Here is a 21,719-nt window from a genome sequence, read left to right on the forward strand (position 1 = left end):
AAAGCTGTTATCATAAAGAATTGTGATGTCTGACTTATATTATCTGGTTTGTGCATACCTGCAAAAATGTACATAAGCATTCTTGATTAATGCACAACAAACAACTCTAAATTGCTGCTCTTTTTAAACTGAGTTGCCTTTTGTTGAAAAAGATTACAGACTTCTTCCAGTGCAAGCAGTTTTTCTTTTTGCATGAATAAGAAGAAAAAATCAGTTGTGCATTTATTCTTAATTGCAAATGTCTGCTATGGTTGCACAGAGTGGTGTTAAAGGCAGAGAAAGGGTTAGGAAGAGATTAACATGAAGAGATTTCATGCCTGCTGTCTTATGTATTGTCTTATTACCTAGTTTTTGGATGCCTTAAAACAGACATTTGAGTTGAAACGACAGGAAAACAAACAACAAAATATTCCCATCACTGATTATGAAAATACTGTGATTGAAATTTTACTTCCGAAGAAGACTGTAGCATTGTCTGTCCTCAAAGCTGGTGCTCTGTACTTTCCTGTAGAGCAAGTACAGCGTTAATAACATGCCTTAAATGTGACTTGGACCCTTTTCTGGGCTTAAAATTGTTCAGCTGGCCCCTTTTTCAGAAGAGATTACTTACAAAGAACTTGGTGCTGCAAGGTATTAACCGTGTTTCCTCTGTCCAACAAAATAATTACATAAATGCCTAAATTGAGAAGTGATGAGTTCCATTAAAGTCTGTGCACTTAAAAGTCCATTGAATGAATGCTGCTTAAACTTAGACACATCTAAATCATTTCTTAGAACAGCGTCAGATGTCATGGTCAAATCTATGGTTAGCTGTTATAGTTAATTTATGGTGTTGTCTTGAGTTTATCTTGAAAGCTGTCAGTGATAGGATGACAGGTATAAAGCGAACACCAGTGAAAATCAACAACTCATAAATACTACTTTTCACTGGTATGTGGTGCCAGTGTATAATGGTGCAAAAAATTAGTGAAGATCACAAGACACATTCATTATAAGAACTTTTGCTTATAACTAGGTCTGATATTGCTTCAAATGTAGCCAGCAATCTGCGTTAGTCATCATTATAAAATCGCCTTTTCCAAAAATTACTGCAGAGTGATACAGGCATACTGCAGTTATTTCATAGGAGCATGAAAGCCTTTGCTCTGCAAGCCGTATATTCTGTAGCCAAGCTGAAAACATAGATAAATCCTGCAGACCTCTGAGCAGTTGGCTGTGCTAGAGATGAGGTAGCGGCTGGATAACTGTGGAAATTTATGAGCTTTGACAAATCATTTTAAAATGTACTGTATTAATACGCAGAGCCGTGCAAGAGTCAGAGATGCTCTGCCACAATAAAAATCAAAGCAGGTGGTGGTATCATTAGACTGGTTAGGATTGTGCTGTTGCTGGTGCATAAATGGTTTCTAACTCAGGGACAATTCCTGGTATCAGTAAATATCATAAAATATTCAGGCTCGGTTCTGTGGGACTAGGGAGAAGGGGAGGAAATGCTTACGGAGCAGGTGGCGAGTTGCCTGCGAGCCACTCTGATAGCCTCAGCGATGCATAGAAAGAAGTATTATCTCCTGTGAAAAAGGCAGGAGAGACTGTTAGGTCTTTGCGAAAAAAGAGCACAATTGTGTCATGAGCTCTGGTGAAAAATTTCTCCTGTACTTTTTTCTACTTATAAACTTTCTGTTTCAGTTCAACCTTCCATTACTTGTGGAGGATTTGTAGAAATCTCTCATCACGAAAATTACTAGTAGCATTTGGTTGCACTAAAAGGCTTGATGGCAGTGATTGTGGTGGATAAATAAGAAATGTGTATAAACATAAATATTTCAGTTTAAGTAAAAGTTGACTGAAAATAATAGACATTTTTCATTCCAGTCTATGAAAACATCACTCTGATGTATGCAGGATTATCACTGACACTTTTCATATCCTCAGAACTTTGTGCTGGGTGTCGTGTTCGTCTGTGCCAGAGGGACACTGAGCCTAGGTAAGGCTTTTCTCCATTTCATGTTTTTGCACAACAGATCAAAACTCTTTTCTTTTTTTTTTTTTAATTTGAGTAAAACCACAGGGTTCCATCTGGTGGGACTAGGGAAGATCATGGGCATGTCATTTCTTAGTTCTCACCAGCTGAGGATGGTTGCTGGTAATCTCGTATCTGGCAGAACCTTAAGCAGCTCTGGCATCTTCCACAACAGATTCCTCAGGAAGTAAAATCTGCTTTGCCATGTCCTACTTCTCCCCCCCCCCCCCCCCCAGCCATTTAATTTCCTCAGAGTTGGTAACAGCAGCTTGAAGGCACTTGTTTTCCAACAGTTTTTCCTTTTATCATGCACTTTGTAAATCACCGATTTTTACTTCTCTGTTCTTTTACTTATCTTATGAGCTTTTTCTTATAACCTTAATCTTACAAAATACTGACAAAAACTTTGTTTCATTATTAAAATCTGATAAATCAAATTTAACTGGAGTTTCATGAGACCAAGAATGAAGTAGTATTTCAATCCTGACATATGGTCACAGAGACTCTCCTCCCAGAACTCGAGTAGAGCATCTGCACTGCACCAAAAATATGGTGAAGCTTTGCCCCAGTTTCTCTCCTGAAAATGCTGTAGTTCATCGGTGTTCATAACTAAAATTACATTAAAATGAAGGTAATTCTTCTAGGTCACAATAATTACTGTGGTGATTTAGGGAATATGCCTATGTATAATTTCAGGATTCCCTTTGAGAATATGAAGTCTGTACTTATATCTGTGTCAGGCTGAGAGCTCCATTTTTACTGTGGGGCCTCTCAGAGACTCCTCTGTTACGGTTCTGCCTCCACTTTGGACAAAGAGCTAACAAAGGATGATCAAACCTTGATGATCCTTATTTATGTTAAAGTATTTTTGAACAAAGTTCTGACTAATGTTGATGCAGGTTCTTGATCACCTAACAGAGCTGTCAGGCATCATCTGATGAAGGTGTATGGAAGTTGTAAAAGGCATTCCCTGACCAGGTGTTTTGGAGAGACGGATAGTAGACTGGAGAGATTTTGTTGTGGAGGAAAATATGTGTCCAAGAGATAAGGAAGGACTTTGCACTACTTACATAACTCTGATCCAAGGAGAAAGAAAAAATTATTTGTTCATGAAATAGAAGTACAATTTTTCACCTGAATTTTTATATTTAATGGGCTACCTAAAGCAAAGAGAAGGAACACTGGAGGTTTTGGGAAGTTGCACATATTATATGCTGCAAAAATTTGTTCCTCAGGAGGTAAATTATAAATCAAAGTGCTGGTAAAAGTGGTGCTCTGGGAAAGCATGTTTGTAAGTAACTGAAGTGTTTGAGAGAGCCTGCATTAGCCGTGGGGCCCAGGAAGCTAGACTGTGGGAGGTCTTACCTCTTGCAAGGGGTGCTGGCTGGGCAATCTCTATCCTGAGACAGCATCTGGGGAGTGAAAAGCAGATTTAGAGTTTAGCATGCTTACACTTAGAAAGCTCAGAAAATGCTAGTTTTATAAGTAAGCCCAAAACAGCAGCCTCAGGAGTGTGTTCAGCAAAGGGAGCTTTACCAAAGCTGTGACAATTAACAGCTATAAGAACCAACCAAATGAAATATGAAAACAGTGTGCTCTCAAATCAGCTTGTATTGCAGACTGTGTGTTTACATTAACAATTTCTAAAGGAACTAACGTTCACAATGCGATCTTCTGGGAGACTGTGAGAAAAAAAGTGCCTTCAAGCTACCCTAAGAAATTCTCAAGCAATTGCTGTGAGACTAGGTGCTGGCCAGAGGCTTTTATCCTTTGGAAGTGGATAGAACTTGCACTAAAATCCAGTGTAATAATTCAGGAGGAATAATTGTTGCTTCCTTTCCAGAGGCAAAACTTCAGGACTATGAAGGAATTATTAAATCCTGTCTGATAAGGTATGGTAGCCATCTTTGCACATATTCATGCATAAGTAGTGATTATCCTCTATAATTTCTGGACTAAATGCCCTGGATTCCCTCAGCAGTCTTTCCTCATGCTCTCTATAAAAAGACAAAGGAGATTTTTAGTAGCTGTGTTTTGCTGGAATACTACAGTATGCTTTCAAGTTGAAAGTATTGTCTAGCTCAGACTCAATTATTTAAGTCCTCACGTAGTTTGCATACTTATTACCAAGGCTTTACCTTGGCCCTTCTGACTCAGGAGTTCAAATTTCATGGATGCTCCAGAATCAGCAAGATAAGCTAAACTTCTGCTGCTCTCTTTCTCACAAGTAAAATGGAGTAAAAGGGCAGAGAACCTCAAATAACATCACTCTCAGGCTATTGCAGTCTATTTCTACCAGCCTCTGATTTTTAGTCAGTTTCCCACTCCTTAGTTTCTCTAATCTTCTGGTTACCTTTGGACAACAGGGAATTTTCAGTCTTAACTGTAACTTCACTCTTGTTACATAGTTGGTGACATTTTAGACTTCATCAGTAGTCTATCAATGCAGCAGTCAGTTGAAGAGGAGCAGTTGGTGAATACCAGTTACTTTGTTACAGTAAATTAATGATGTGTACTTGGAAATAATTAGCGATACCCAAAGTGATTTTTCTACTTCTTAACATTTAAACAAACAAACAAACAAATCAGGTATTCTGGGCTATAAACAAAAACTCCTGTCTGCTATTTTTGACTTGGGTCACATGTACACTGTGACTAGAGATAAGCAGGAGAAGTGATATACAAGAATTTCAGAAAAGTGAAGCTCAGCTAAAGGTAGGAGTAGAAATAAAAGACTAGAGGCAGTATTCCGTCGTTGAATCCCTTAGAATCAAAAGTAACAAAATCATAAAATCTTCTCTTCAATTTGATCAAGCATTCATCTTGAAACTAGAGAGGTGCTTGCCCCTGCTAGTGCTATTAAAGGGCTGCAGGTTCATGGTAGCTGAAAGCCTTATGTTAGTTTCCAGCTTAACTGCATTTGCAGTCATTTCATACCCATTTATTCTTGTGCCAGTATTGTTCTTTGGTTTCAGTAGTATCATCTCCATCTCTTGAGTTTATGCTTCTGGTATATTTGCAGACAACAATCATATTGTTTCTTTAATTTTGCTAAGCTAAAGAAGCCCTGGGTCATCCTAGGATTTTTTTTTTCTTTTCTTCATCTATTCCAGTTCCAGTTCACCTTTTACAAGCAAGAATGACCAGAATTTTTCGCAGTATCACTGACTGGGTCTTCCTGATGCCAAAGTCTCAGTATTTCCTGGCTCTAATACACATACTTTCTTTGAAGCTCTTTAGGCATCTTCTGTCGTGATCACTTTAGACTGGTAGCTCATGGTCATCTTATGGTCAAATCCTACACACAGGTCTTTATTTTTCTCTGTCATTTCAAAAGAGATCTTTTGCCCATTCCACCTTTGTGCTATTAGGCCCATTCCTACTTATTGTGTCATAATCCTTGCAAAAGCATTGCTGTTATGGTAGTAATATTTGGTGAATAGCTGTGAAGGAGAGAAATTTGATGATTACGAAGAAGAGAAGGAATTACTATAGCAAAAATTTGTGGTGGGGAGATAAGAAAACAAGTAAGTATAATTTAATGTCCCTGGTAAACAGGGCTATCTGTTAAACTATGACAATCTTTGTGTATGAAGGAAATTGGGGACACTCAGTCAGCTGAGTAATCAGGGTGCCAGATGAGCACAGTATTTGTAACTATACTGTAAAGAAATATTTTCTGCTGGCTAACTATCTTAATAAAATTCATAAAAACAACTTCTTCTTGTTTCTAGAAGAAGACTAGGCATCTAGAAGATGCCTAGTGCAAAGGGCACACATACCCCTTTCTCACATACTAATCTGATCTTTCCTTAAATGACCTTGGTGATTTCCTGTGATACTGTTCTGCTCATCTTTCCCTTCTGCTCATCTTCCCTTCTACCTACAGATCACAGAAAGGTTCTGGTCTGTTGTTATAATTATAGAGTTGACTGTAAACTACCAAGATGATAACCATGGAGTGGCATTTGTGTACACTGCTTTCATTTTCTTATCCTAAAGTTTTATTCCCTTCTCTTTCCCTTGTCTCCATGGCAACAGCCATTAAAGATGCTGCATCAGGTGTTTTCACACCAGAATGTCTTAGGTCTGTTCATTGACCAAATCCATGCCCTTGTAGCTTTTTTATTTACATTTAAGTTATTCCCATTTTCTAGCTTGCTAGGAAAGTAACAGGCAATTGACAATTTGATATTTGAGGCAAATACATGGGCTGCCCCCCAAATCTCAGAGTGGCTGCTATGCCCAAATAATGTGTGTATTAGCTATGTAAATTTGTGAGAACTTGTGAGCTGAATAATAGGTGAAACTCATGAAATACTGAGTTTCTTCCACTCAGCTACATTTTATTTTAAAACTGACATTTATAATTTCTGATCTTTAGTTCTTCAAGTTGTAAAATGAGGATGACAGTAATTTATGTAACTCCCTGTCTGCGGATAGCTTAAATCCTGAGCATTTTCAGCTTTAGTTGGTGATAAGTATAGCACATTTGTTTTACATGCAGAAAAATAGAGGCTTGGAGGTCAGTGTTTTTAGTGCCTTTCAATTCTGATGGCCTCATCCTCTTTGCCTCCTTGGATGTCCATTTTGTGCAGCACACTGGGATGCACCAAGAGTGGGGTGTCTGGGATTCTCACGGATTCTGGGATTAGCTGCACTGCACTTGGGACATCATAATTTGTCAAGTATGAGAATTTATTAGAGATAAGAGGTTATAACAAAGCTAAAAGTGTAATAAAGCTAGAAATAGAACTGAAAATATGTATAGACATCAGAGCTCTACAGTTAAATCACGGGTGCGCGGTACAGTGACCACTCTCGCCCTTTATGGGCCACTCCTCCGATGTAGTTTTCCCTGACTGCTCACCATGCTGTTGACATCGGGGCATCCCTGCTGACAGGTGGGTCCACAGGCCAGCTGACCGTGGGTCCAAGTCCATACCACGTGTATGTGGCGTGCTCTGCTTTATACCCAGTCAAAACAACGCCAGCTCACGGTTACCCCAAAGCTGCATGGCTGTAGTCAATACCAGCGCAGGCATCAGCAGGTGACCTGGTGTTCAGCCCACAGCCCTGCTCTGTGGGTAACAACGCGCCCGTGCACGGGTCGTTCTGAGGGGAATGGCTCCACAGCACCGAGATGTCTGTGGTGTGGGTCTGCGCTGTCACTTCTCCTTCGTCTGGTGTTGTTAATCATGGGGTCATTAGAGAGTACAGCAACCCCACAGGGTGGTGGCTCTGGCCATGGTGCACCCGGGGTTCATTAACTCTTGGGGAGCACCCCAGAGCAAACCCCTCTTCTGTGGGCTGCACCATCCAAAGTCGAACGCTTGCCTTTGTGGCACCTGGCACACACCAGGCGTAATTTTTGGTGGTAAGTTTTAACACACATGATAACAGCTCTCACCGAAGCTGTTTAGCAATGCTTTTTGGGGGAAGGGGGGGAGTAGTATGCTTTGGCATATGTGCTGTACAAAATGATTTATGATTTCTCAGCTCACAAGGGCCACGTTGTGGGTGAAATTGTTTTTCTCAGGAAATATTATTCTTTCTGAAGGAACAGAAAGCTGTTGTAATTACCTTAGTGCTCTGAAAAGCATGAAATTATAGGACATGTTGATTCAAGGAATTTATCACTTTGAGGCTCTGTCCTGTACACACATACTCCCTAGGAAGAGCATATTAACAGAAATAGTGATTATCCCACCTTTAAGAAGTTCATCTTGGTATGCAAGTTCTGATACTGTTAGCACAGATAACTTTGTTTCTGCTTCCATTAATTCTCAACCAGATGTTCTAGGGAATGATCGGTCCTGCAGAATAAGGAGAAGAATCAGGCTCTTCCAAGCATAATTGATACCATTATCAGTTATTAAAAAGCAAGCCATTTATTCCTAATATGGCCTATAATTTTGTCTTTAGTACTTAATGTCATTAGTGTATTTAAAGGATATTAGGGTGCAATTTCATAATATGCTTAATCTGATCTAACTGTGAACTACAGGTACCAAAGGAAGGATCCCAGCAGGATGTCCATCCCCAAGTATCTCCCTTGCCATGCATTTTTGCTACTGTCCTCATGTTGAATGTAGGGATTGTGTGAGCTCATGGTGAGATCAGCTCACTGATCTAGCTAAACCCTAATTCAAGGAAATAAAGCATTAGTCTCAGTCATCATGGTCACATGATTACAAGACTCAGTGTAAAAGAAGCAGGGAGGAAGCAGAAGAGCTCTTTCACAGCAGCATGTCACCAGAAACATTCTGGATTTGCTTGGAGATGACAAAATGCCTTTAGTGAGCTGGTCTTCTGGTTCTCAGGAAGAATCCTCAAGAACATTTTTCTAACTCTAGGTGATGAGAGAAGGGAGGAAATTGGGTATGCAACTTTTTAGATTGGATTCTCCTCCTTTTCTGTTCTTTTCTGTGATATTTTGTCTCTCAGCTCTGGCAGGAGTTACTTATTTCTGTGGATAAGAAATTCCTGTTCTGAACTCTGTCCCTCCTAATCTTCCATAAGCTGGTTCAGAACCCAATACCTTCCACAGAATACTAATTAAGACTCCTGGAAAGTTGTCGATAGGAAGAAATTATATAAACATTATGGGGTTTCTGGCTTCATAAGGGTCTTTGTGAGTATGAGAATCTGTCCAGAGACATTCTGGAGCGGGGTCTCAAAAATAACAATAAAATGGCAAGAATTTTCTGCAAAGTTAGCCTTGTGCTAAATCATTCATCTACTTTAATAGTTCAAATCACTTTTTACTGTGACACTGAAAAATAGAACAAATGCCATTTTCTGTTAATAGCCACCAGTATAAACCTGTATATCACAAGAGAAGGAGTTGTCTGACTACTTGTAAAGTAAAAAAAAAGGTTTGAATACAGCTGTATTAATTGAAAACACACTTAATGGTGACTCCCATTGTATTACATTTGTGCTATACAGTAAAGTAGTCTGTGAAGAAAATCATTTTCTGTTTCCATGTCAACTTGAGATGGAAGAATACAATCAATATTTCCTTTTGACTTCAACAGGACAATTTTATGACATTATGTTTGAATAGAAAGGAAATTTCTGGTATACAAAAGTGTGTGGCTTATCTGGCTATTTTAATTTCAGTTATATCTAATCAGTATCAAACAATAGATATCTTATTTGCTGTGAAAGTGATGAACGGAACAGAGGCAAAGCTATCTTTTTTCTGTGATGAGATAAGCTTTACTCCATTTTTCCTCCCTGACACCATTCACATACTCAAATTCTCAAATTTGACCCTGTACTAAAATTTTCTCTGAAAATGTGACCTCTGTACAACTTCTGTCCATCTCCTCAACTGAAGCCTTTTTGAGGTTTATAGGAGAAGAAATCAGTAGTGTTTCGTATATTAGAGAAGGATCCAGCACTACTTAGACAGCTGACATGAATATTTGCAAAGTTGAGCTGCGTAGAGGGAGACTAAGAGGAGACTTCACAAAAAGAGTTTTAAGGACCCAGGAATCAGGTCTAGAGCTTTGCTGAAATCACTGCAGATACTGTAAGAAGCCTCATCTAATATCTTTTAGGTAGGGCTTCTTTAATGTGGAAAGGTTGTGAGAATGATTGCTGTGAATGTGGACCTTAACCTGAGGTGAGGAGCAAGTAAAAAGGTGACACAGAAATTGTGTGTATTCGGTTTTCACAGAGTCTGGCATTCTCCATGTCCTTTGGTCAAGCATCTCCATAACCTTATTCTTTTTGAACATTTCAAGCATATTTTGACATATCATTTGTTAATGACTGTTAATGACTGCTTTCTGAGCACAAAGAATTTTAGGCATATCAACCCAGTAGTTAAACATAAAGCCAAATGCTGATGTTCCAAAGAACTCAGGAATACCTGCAGAAATAGCCTGCAGCTTTGCTACTGACCAGCTCCAGATAGCTCTCTTTCTCAGAATACACACCTCTAAGATGATCAGTTTGAGAAATTTAAGTCTCTTACTGAATTTTATAAGAGATTTATCCCAGGGTTCTGAAATATCTTCTGTGGCTGGCACCTAATAGTTGCCCTGGTTTCAGAATCAGAATATTTTGAACCAATAATTGTTTAAAAGTACATTTTGCATTTTGTAGCAATTTGCTCTTAAAGCATTTTGTAACTTTGACTGTAATATCATTTTCAATGAGCTGAAAACAAACCGAAAACACAACCAAAGCAGACAATCTTTGCATATTATCTTCTGCTAACTGGAAGCAGCATATTGTTCTGCCAGCTTGTGCTGAACAAGTGATAATGGTACTTTGAATGCTTTTTTGGTGCAATTAACTTGCTGTGTAACTTTGTTTGTCTTTCAGAACTAAGGGGAATTGAGTAGGTTTGCATGCATTTTGTACTCCTACCATTTTCATATTTCTCAGTTTTGCATGTGTGCTTCTAGTTATTGCAGGCTCAGCCGTTCAGATCTCAGTATCGACATATCTGGTTTTGCGTTGCAAAAGATGTATAGAAAGACATCTGAAAAGCTGATACACCTACCTACTAGTGACTGTGCATGCCAGACTGCTGGTGCATGCCTTTCACTATATGGCACTCAAAGTGGAATAACTGGGTAATTTTAGATTTCAGTTGACAGCGACTTTCATTCAGTTTCTGGTCTTGTTAAGATACTTATAATAGTGTCTGATGGTAGTAGTAGGGCTATACTCCAGGACCACTGCAAATTAGATACAGAAGATCTTTCATGAAAATCAGGGGAGGAGAACTGGAAAGAGAAAGCTTGCTGTTTGTCCCAGTACTGCACCAACACACATTGTTTGACTAGGATCTGTTTTGATTTGGGTCCAACATCTTTTCTTGGATATGACCACAGTCATCTTATGAGTCAAAGCTGTTATAAGCAATATTAGTGAGGAGCTAGCACAAAAGGGGTGTGATGGATGATAACATAAGCCCTGTTCACAGGAAATGAGATTTTCTAAGTGCTGAAGAGAAATATTACAAAACTCAAACACCAGTATATAACTGCTTTCTCCATCCTTTACCCTAAAGGATGCTGGCGTTTATGTTTCTACAAGCCAGAAGGAAAGTAATTTAATAATTGAAACTGTGCACTTGATCTTGTGCACAGATCTTTTGTTTCATTAAACTTCAAGGTAATTTTGATTCCTACCTAGGCTTTTCTTTTATGATTGTTACTTTTAGAAGCATTGAAATGCCTATTGAGGAAAATAGTATACAGACTTCTAAAATAAATCTACCCAAATGTATCTTTTTTGTCTTTATTTGGGCCATGATTAAATATTTTTCTGCTGCTGATCAGGAAGAGACCACACATGAGAAAGAAAATGTGACAGTCTTTGATTTAAAAGGAGGCTGTTAGTGACCAGATCTTCAAGCAAGCATTAGTCAGATTAGGTTCAGGTAATAAATTATTTGATATTGGTGAAGGTTGACACGATTCATGAGATCTGTGTGTTTGTAAAATTAGAAATCTTTTTATCTTCTTTAAATTTATAGCATATCCCATTGCATTCCTGTCTGAACTTGATAAAGCATTTTTGATAAATGTTTACTAATGACTAACTACAAACTATTCAGAACTCAGTATCCAAGTATCAGAACGGGAAGAAGATGGAAAGAATCCATCTTCAGGAACTTGTATTTGCATTTTTCTGGTCAGAGAGCTTTCTTCTAGTAATAGATGAGTGTGGAGATTACAGCCTCTTCAGAACCAGCGTAATTCGTATTGTTTCTTTTTGTCAGCTGCTACGGTAAATGTATCAGAGACTCAAGGAGAGGCTCAGTCCTTCCCTCAAAGACGTCACATTCTAAAGTCACATTTGATCCAACTGAACATCCTGGATAAGCTGTATTTAGAGAAAGAGACTGTTAGTTTATGAGACACTATTTGCCTTTCTTAGACCATAGTCATTTTTCATTGAAACATAAACACAAAGCTGGAAAGATTGCAAGGCAGTCTGTCACCTAGCCCTAAACCTTAAACCATTTCTGACAAATGTTTTCAAACAACTCTAAGCAGTTGTAAGCTCACAACATCCCTAAAAATATTACTGATTACATTAGGATGGCTTTCCAAACATTTCATATAAACCTCTTCTGAAACTTAAGTTTATTACTTGTTGTCTGTTACCCAACAAACATTAGAAGATTCTTTTCTTCTTTGTGGCAACCAAGCACACATTGGAGACCATCACATTGTCTCCCTTCAGTCTTCTCCCTAGACCAAACAACCCTGTTTTTTCTAGTCTTTTCTTATAGACTCATTTTGATGAATCTTACAGACTCTTTTTGATTCTTCTCTGAACTTACTTCAGTTGGTCCATGTCCTTGAAAAATTGTACCCTAATGCAGACATAGATCCCTATCTGAGACTTACCTAGCCAAGTCATTCTTTCCTTGGTGAGCACTTTGCACTTGTCTTGACTGAATTGCATTGTCAGGAGGTTGAAATTATTTTTCTGATTTGTCAGAATCTTTCTGAATTCTAATCCTGTCTCCAAAGTGCTTCCAGTTCTTCCCAAGCAATTGCTTGAACAGTTATTTTAATTTTACTACCTGTGAGGACATGCAGCTTGCTGGGGTTGGGAAATTATCATTTGGAACAGATGTAGTTTTGTGTAGAAAAACCTTCTAATCAAAGCAAACTCAGCCATTTATGCTGTATAGGCAGCGATGTATTTTCCTCCTGCTTTTGATATCAGTCATCAGTAAGCTCAGCACAAGGTATTTACAATATTAATGACTAGATGGGAGTATTGGGCTTGTTTGTGGCTTTGCTCTATCAGCATTTTTAACTGAAATACTGCAATAAAGTTCCATCTTTATTATTTATATAAATATGCAAATGAATTTGCATCTTAATGATATTAAATGATAATTTATAACAAACTTTATGATTAGCATAAATTAGCAGCTAAGATAAAATGGCTACTGTGAAAATGCTGTTTTCCACATCTTGGAATGTGATTTGCACCCCCTTCTCAATAGTCCTATACTTTTCTAGATCTAGTTTTGTATTATTACTGAATTTGTACCAAGCAAAAAACCAAACCAGCATAGCCTCAGTGACTTCAGTGCAATTACACTGGTTCGTATCTGCCCAGTGTCTGTCTCTCACATTTTTTGTGCAGATTCAAATTGTTATGAGCTATTATGAGTAACAATTCTGTTGTTTGTGATATCCAGGTACAGACTGAGTAGTCATTCATTTTTATTACACAGGCAATGATTTGCAATAGTGCTATTCAACTGATGTAAATCCACTGATGTTAGTGAAGATGCCTCTCTCTTTATGAGTATGTATGTGTAATAGAATGCAAGCTGGAATATTCATTAATATTTTTGTAAGAAACATCATATTAGAAAATAAAACAATGCTTTCAGCCAGACTAAAGATCCCTTCACTATGCTCTTCCACATAGTTTCTGTCCATATAATTGAATGTTCTTGGAGACAATATTACTTGCTGGAAAATGATAGAAACAATTTCATCTACCATCAGTTTTATAAATGCATGATTACTGATGAATCCTTGTTCCTCAGTATTATACATTTTAATGAAATGTTCCGTGTGGCACATTTTCAGATCATTAAAGTGATCATTATTGAAAGGGATTCAGTTGTAATAGAAAACACCCAATAGTGATCTGAAAGGGAAAAAAATTATAGAGGGTTCAAAGACTATTAGAGTCTCATTTTGGCATTTTTAATCACATAATTGAGGATAATTTGATATTCTGTCTGTTAAAACAATCAATATTTTAGCTAGTCAGGGAATATCTTCCAAAAGTACCTAGGTCTTTCAAATTTAAGCAGTCCAATGCTTGAAATGCAGGCACCTTATAGAAGAACCTAAATCCCTATTTGGGTCTGGCTCATAGTTTTTTATTTACTTGATTTTGGTTGTAACACATGGTAAAGTTCCCAAGAAACTTACTTCTGTAATCATAAAAATGTTAACTAACATCTAAGTTTTATTACATTCTTGTGAAGGAAGGAATCTTTACAAAGGAAACCTAAACATTACAAAGGAGATACCTTTAAGGCCTCATTCTTTATCATCTTTGTGTTTTTTATAGTCAAGAACAACCCAGAAAGGTGATACGCCTACTGCCTCCAATCCAGCAAAACCTATACACTGTAGGGCTTTGCTGTCCCATTCAGCATACTCACCACTCAAGTTAACAGTCCTTAAAGTCTAGCTTTGCCCAGAATAAATCATGCTTTTGTCATTCAGCATATTAGCTGTGAAAGTATCACAGTGCTTGAAATTGAACACATTTGAAACTTGTGACATTGTCACTTTTTTTTTGCTATTAATTGTAGCAGTGAGTCACACTAGACTATATTTCTGTGATGTATAATATCGAATTGATAAAATTGAAGGACTTCTTTACTTCTTAAAGGAGAAAGTATGATTACATTTTCCACATTTTTTAAATCATTTTGCACAAGCTTCTCAGGAAATATCAGGCTGATAATTCAGCATAGCTCAACCTATTAATCCACATTTTCTTTGACTTTTTTCATATCATTAGGTTGCTAGTTCCATTCAGAAAACTTCTTTGCTTAAATGACTCTGGTGTACAGAATGATGAGTATTGAAGGTAGGATTCTCAGAAACTTTAAATTCAGAACTGAAAACTTAGTTGGTTCAAGCCGCTTCCTTGAAGGTACAAAGTTGTATATAGAGCCTTTACTTTTTATCTTGCTTATCTCCAATTCTTTCCCAATCTGGCCTTTTCAGCCAGCTTTATCCTAAGTGTTCTAGGGGAATCTGCCTGTTTCTATCAAGTAACCACCCCTAGTCGACAGAAGGACATCAGACTGTTTCTGGAGAACGCGAATGTGCTCTTCAGGACTCCAATGCTACAGGAGGGTGTCTCTGATTTCCCTCCTTGGTGCTGGTGGTGCTCGCTTTATGCTCCTGGACTTATTGCTCATGCGGGATGAAATCACGGGGATAGGACCCATACTTGCAGGCTGTCATTAACTCATGCGTGTATCTTCAGTAAACTCGTGGCAATTGTGGACCAGTCTTGAAAATTTTAAATGAGATTTCAACAAATTAGATTCTTACAGTATTTCAAAAGATTATTTTAGGAAGCTTGGGCTTCTGTTGTAACAAGTCGTAATAAGGCATAACTCTGATCTCTAGCCTAAGATATAACCCTTTGGCTAGAATTTGCTCCCTTACATTACTGTTTTTAAAGAATTTCTGACATTGCTTAGAATGACAATATTATCTGTTTGAGCCATTTTCTTAAAGATGCTCTTTAATAATAGAGACAAGCCTTTTTAAATACATAGGCAATTCAGTGAAGTCAGTTTTAACTGAGTAGTTGTTAGTATTTTATTTGTTCAGCTGCAATGAGTTTTGCAGTATTTAAGGCACAAAGATAGTTCTGAAACTATCTGATAGTTCTTTCATCTGAAAGAGCTCACAATCGAGAAGGCTTTAACAAGGAAGTCTGAGGGGAGAAAAATACTTTTTTGTTGTTTTGTTCTTATTATGAATGCAGTTAGTGGGAATTATAGGCTAAAGACAGTTAAAGAAGAATTTTGATATAAGTTGTGCAGCTTCTTGTTTAGCAACATCATTGCATGAGTAGAGGGGATGAGAAGAAAACATAAGATGCTAAATCAGATATGCTAGTCCCACAGATTTGGGTAGAGAATGCATAAAAACAATAAAAAATAAAGTCTAGGCAAAGTCTATCATGATTAACTCCTCAGGTGAATATTCTTAATAAATAGAAATATTTTGAAGAACAGCCTATAAAAATTTCACTTAGAAAAATATCATTCCAACTTAGAAAAAACACAGAAACAAAGGTTTCATTGGAAACATGCTTCCATTTCTTTGATATGTCTTCCTTGTAGCCATGATTAAAAGCTAAATTGCCTTTGAACAGGGTAGCTTCAAGCAATGGTTGATTCAGAACTGGAGAGCAATTAGGAATCGATTTTCTATATATGAATGTAAACACTTGTTTATATCAGATTGTGTGTTTTCTATCTGCTAATGTGTATGTATTTATTTTAATTTTATCAGATAGTTATCCTGCCTGACAAAAGAAACTATAACAGCCCTGACATCAGGGGGACCCTAAAGGCTTAATCATTTCCAGCTACAGTTTTGCCAGCAGGAGAGATTATTATCCACGGCTTTTCAACAGCCATTTGCCACTCTGGGGAGATTACTGTCCTCTCAGATCTACCAGCTCAGTCTCCAAAATAAACCACATTAGTGTAAACAGTTTCAGTAGCATTTTGTTAACATGTCCAAGCACATATGTGTGCTGAATAATGAGATTTTACTTCTGAGTTAACTGCTCTAACAGTTTTGTCACTGGTTACTCAAGGAAAGAAAGAAAAATGGTGGATGCTAATTTGAAGTATTTTGCACCACGAAAAGTAACCAGGGTTGATCTCAAGAGCTCAGGAAGCTATGCAGGAATAAAGTGCTGGAGTGAGTTGGCTATTGATTCTGAAACACTGATTGATGGGTGACCAGGCTTCTTTCTCAGTGCTCGTTATCCTGTTCCCTCCTCTTACTTTTTATTTTAGCCTTAGCAAATATGTAAAGTTAATCCAAGACTAGTGCTTGAGACAGCAAAAGCATTACAGGTTTTATCTACAGGGATTAAAGAGTGTAAAGAGCTTCTAAAAATCAGTAACTATAAACAGGAGCAATGCTTTGGGAAAAAAAAAACCCCATAACTATTGTTAAATTGCTTAAGCAAAGAAATACCAAAAACCTACAGTGTTTATTAAGAAAAAGCTTAATACACTATTATAGCTAACCTGGGTTATTTATCCCAACCAGTTTCATAGCCAACATATGTTTAACTGGGTAACGATTTTTCCCAATCAGTCATAAGGTGACTGATTTAAAATTCTTTTATTAAAAGATCTCTTAAAGGAAATTCTTACAGATGGCTCATTTCCTGGACCTCAGTAATGTCCTAAAGTTGCAGGACCCCAATTTTCTTCATGCACTATACACATGGCTGACCATATCGTTGTCTAGGACACTGTAGCCGTGCAGATAGGTTTGACTTCTTGTAGAGGCCTGACTGTTGACTTTCCCGGATGTTTTTTTCTTGAACCCTGACTGATCTGTTGGAAAAATGAAAGAAAGAGAGTGTGCTGTTTTTGTCTTCCGAGCTAGCTAATAAGCTGCCTTGCAACACAAGTCAGCGAAACACGCATTTTCCAGCAGGTTTCTGTCCTATTGACAGGATCAGGTTTTCAAGTAAACATTCCTGGTGGGTCACCCTACATTTCGAGCAGCAGCATCAATTTAAATGTCACATTTATATATAGAAAATACTGCTTGTTTTGTGGAAGGTAATATTTTAACTATTTCATGTATGTTTGCTCTATGGTTTTGTATTACTATTTTTATTGCTTTTCCTTGGTTTCTGAGAACACCAGAACAAGCAGAGAGGAGATTTTGTTTCTTATTAAAATAAGAGAATGCACATATAAATCACAAGAAATGTCTTTAGAAACTCATATTAGAAATAATATCTGAAGCTGTTACTCCTCCTTTATAAACAAATTTTACTTTTCTCAGTGTCCTAGTTCCTTTGGTCTCCAGTAACAGTTTATTCACTATGTATCTCTTAGCAGACCTTTGAAACTTGTTGAATTAAGTATTCTTAAGAAAAAACACCTGTTTTTTTTTTGTTGGTTTTACTATGAATTTTTTTTCATTTCAAAAGAGGTGCCTAATAGTCTTCTTTTCCTTAAAAATAGATAAAGCCAGGTACAGAGGAAGGCTGTTCTAGTGCAGCCTGTTACAAGAACATATGTCAACTTTTTTTTTTTAAATTCATAATTGGCAAGTTAATGTCTGAATCAGGAGCTTTCTGCTGTATTAGTGACAAGGGACTCTAATTCATCCTGGGTTTCTCTTTTAAAGTTGTACTGTCTGTGAGTAAAATTTGATGGATTGGCTTTTCAAAAGGAATTAAAATCAGACCCTTCCTTTGCTACAGTCTCTTTCAGTACATGTTATGTAGCTAAGTTGATACCTCTCTTCTGTCACTTGCTATTACATAAAGAGAGAATTACTGGTGCTCCTGTGAGGTTCAATAGTGTTCTGTAATATGAATTCTGATATAGACAGTTTTGACAACAGATGCCCAAGACTGGAAATGAGGACATTTTCCTTGCAAATAATTTCCAGTCTTTTCTCTCCTTGCTTTAATTCTGTTTCCCAGCCTTTGACAACTCTCACTAGCTTTAATACCCTTCTTCCAAAGTGTATCTTTTGTAGCCCTGTACCTGTGTTTACAAGCGACCTAATCTATAATAGAGTTCCTTTGCTCTGGTTTGCCAAACCATTTCTTTCTCTTTTAATTCATTTCTAAAAAAACCCCGCATCTCATCTATTTTGTCCCATCTGCATAGATCAATAATATCTGCTACCTTATCACTTTCTTTATTGGCTCACAAAGTGGGAAAGCTGGAGCGCTTCTGTATTACTGGTTTGGACAATGTCTACCAGATGTTTGGCACCAGAGCTTCACTTTTAAAAAGGATTGTGGAGTATTTGCTTATGTGCTTCTCTAGTTACAGAACTTTTGCACAAGAATTGGCATTCATGTATTCTGTGTTTCAAAATAGTAATAATTAACTGTAGTTTGATGACTCTCTACCAGTATAGAATATCAAATCAAAAGGCCTATAATTATATATTTATCTTGAATATGGATTTTGTTCAATTGAGTTAAGTGTTTATTCCACTGAGTTGAAATAACATTGTACCATATATAAAATAAGACCTACAGTGAACTATTTATTATATTCAGATACTTCTGAGAGTTAAATTCCACATGTGAAAAAGACAGCAAATTGAACACTTTACTGTTACCATTACCTTGCTTCCATGGTTTTAAATAACTATGAAGATGTTTTCTCTAGCCATTTGGTGTCTGGTGGCCTTCTTTAAAATAAATTATTTTTTATTTAGTGCATGAACAGCTAAAGGGAGAAATAAGAAATGGATTCCTTTTCCTCCTGCTTGGATTTACTTTAGATCAGAAAACTTCAGTGCTTTATTCCTGTATAGGGTGACACTTGTATGCTGAGAGCTGTACAAATTTTTATTTTTTTTTAATTCTTTTTAAGAAACTGCCACAGCTTTGACTATTTATTGGATTATGTCTTACATTGAAAGTGTATCATTTAAACATGTAAATATTGACAAATATATGTAGTCATTCTGGATTCTTTAGTATCACACTTTTTTGTATGAAAGTTTATATATATTTATCCATATATAATGGTTATATCACTACTTTCTTGTGTCTGCCTTATTTCCATTGTCCTGGAGTTATTGCTGAGTCTCTGTATTTCACAGGTTAAAGGGTTAACTGTGGCTTTTAATCTGAAGAAAGTAAAGCATGTTGTGAGGACTCTAAAGAAACAAAGTGAAATTACTGCTTGCTTTATTACATTGCTTCTTTGTGGTCCCCTGGGAAACAAAGACTTCCAAGAAATCTTAAGAACTCAAAAGGAATTTCAGTTTATTCCTGGCAACAGTTTCCTAGCGTGCCCAAGATGGTTGAGATCCATATGTGAGTGGGCTATTAGAAGATACAAGAGCAGCGTGAGGACAATTGCTGAACAATATTAATAATAAAGTCCAAGGTATTTTATTTAATTGGAGCTAACAGTGAAAGTGGTCTGGAAAAGAAAGCAAGAAAGAAAAATTACTATCAGAGCCTCTGTAAAAGAAAACAGCAAGTGGATTAGCTTGCTTTTAGGCCTGCTAAGCAACTGTACCACTGGGGCAATTTACTGTGGTATGGCAAGAGTGCAGTTTGTCAAATTTCCAGTAGAATTGCACTGAACTGGTTACATTTGCCCTGTCAGGAACTTGGAAATCAAGAATCTTTGCTCGACTCTTCAGATACATTTTTTTATTAATCACAGGACCTTTGGGGTAGAGAGATCCTCTATTGGCAGCTTGCTTCTTGTTGCTTCCTATGTGCTAGCGTTACAGCTCCTGCCTGCTCCATCTCTGCCATGTGTATGCACTTGTAAATTGACTTTCCTTTGCTCATTTCTTTCACACAAACTGCTATGTGTTAGCTCACATGGTTATATTATTCTGGTTTAGCTGAAAATTTTGAACACTAAATGGAAAAAAAATAGCTATAGAGAATAAAAAAGACATAGGGATTTTATGTATAGCAAGTAAGTTATATCTGATTTCTACTAGGATCTCTGAAGTTCAGAAGTCAGATGCATTTCTTCTGGTTTACAGAAAGTAAGCAGGAGAATAAAGAGATACAGTGTCAACTTCAACACCTTATGGCTTGCTTGGAAGCAACTGACTCAAAAGACAAAGATTCAGCCAGCAGCCCTAGCACATTCTCCATAGGTTGCTTTCTTCACAGTTAAGAGCTCTGTCAGGCTGAATTCAACAGTTTGCTCCATTTAGCCCAGGACAGAGCACTGCAAAGGCTCTTTTACTGAATTAAATATCAAGCATTTCTCCCTGCCTAATATGTATGCAAAGTATTATTCACTAAAACTAGGAATGCAATAAATACACAGCAAGTCAGAACCATAATATAAAGGTTATAAGGAGAAATGGAAGCTGCAGGCAAAAGAAAAGGAAACCAAGTACTAATAACTGAGAAGCCCTGCAACCACGAAGAAAAGGTAAACAAAATCAGGAGGCTGTAATCAAACATCCCCACCTGTTGCAGCAGTTTATTTCTCTCGTGCAGTCTGGTTTGCCATAGGGAAGACTTGTGATTAGCATCTGAATGCTGTGACTAGTGTGTGTGCCCGCATGTGCTGCTCTGTGGAATAGAGCTACTTTAAAAAGCAGCCCAAAAAATAAAGGTTTAAAATATTGTTCAATAAATGACTTTCTTCTATGTTTCAGGATTGTTGCTCCTTTTGCAACAGTTAGCAAAACCTCAGGGTGGAAAGCCAATGATCAGCTGAATTTTTTTCTAATGTTTTTGTGCAGTCTGGCTTCAAAGTTCCTTTATAAGCCAGATTTCTTATCTCTTTGCTGAAGCAATATTAGCACTAATTTTATCAGGAGTTTTGTCCTTTGGAGAAGTTTGCTCCAATTGTCCTGATAATGCTCTGTGAATTAACCAAGCCTTTCAAATTTTGTAATTCATAGAGAAACTAACAGAAATGCACTATTGGAATTTTTTATCATAGCTATTCCATGTGTTAGATAAATCTCATTGTCATGACAGTATATAATCATCTCACATTTTTTAGGCTGTTGTTAATTAATAATTTCATGTTTTTGCTATTCATTTATACTCTGCAGTGGAAATAGATTAGATGCCTTTCAAAACACTTGTGAAGAAAACTGACAATAAAAGCAATTTCTAAACTTCGAAAATAGCTTGGAATACCTTAAATTCTTTCTTTAGCTTAGATTAGCAGGAAAAAAAAATTGTTTTTCTGCAGTATTGAATAACACTCTGCTCCCTCCCCCCAGATCAGTGTTGCAGAAAATGAGATCATGGTTCAGTATTGCAGGAACTTTGGCAGCGATGCTGGCCTAAGAAGTTCCCGTTTTCCCAAGCTGACCGTTCATTTTCATCCCACCAGAATACATCACCATCCCATTATGCAGGCTTAAGGCCGAGGTGTGCTGTCAGCTGCACGAGGAAATAGAGAAAGGTTTGCAAAAGAAAGGAT

General features: G+C 37.2%; 1 protein-coding gene across 11 annotated transcripts in view; it reads left to right on the top strand.

Annotated features, from left to right (window-relative positions):
• The window catches only part of KCNIP4 (potassium voltage-gated channel interacting protein 4), a 484,037-nt gene that overhangs the window by 355,569 nt on the left and 106,749 nt on the right, over nt 1-21,719 (top strand). Inside the window, exon 2 of one of the 11 annotated variants that reach the window (XM_064511361.1) lies at nt 1,933-1,984. The exons of the other annotated variants lie outside the window; for them this stretch is intronic. Within the exon in view, the coding sequence (XP_064367431.1) occupies nt 1,933-1,984 (52 nt within the window). The remainder of the gene's footprint in view (nt 1-1,932; nt 1,985-21,719) is intronic. 11 annotated transcript variants of the gene reach the window in all.

The sequence above is a fragment of the Dromaius novaehollandiae genome, chromosome 4 (assembly GCF_036370855.1).
Source record: "Dromaius novaehollandiae isolate bDroNov1 chromosome 4, bDroNov1.hap1, whole genome shotgun sequence".
Taxonomy (NCBI): Eukaryota; Metazoa; Chordata; class Aves; order Casuariiformes; family Dromaiidae; genus Dromaius; species Dromaius novaehollandiae.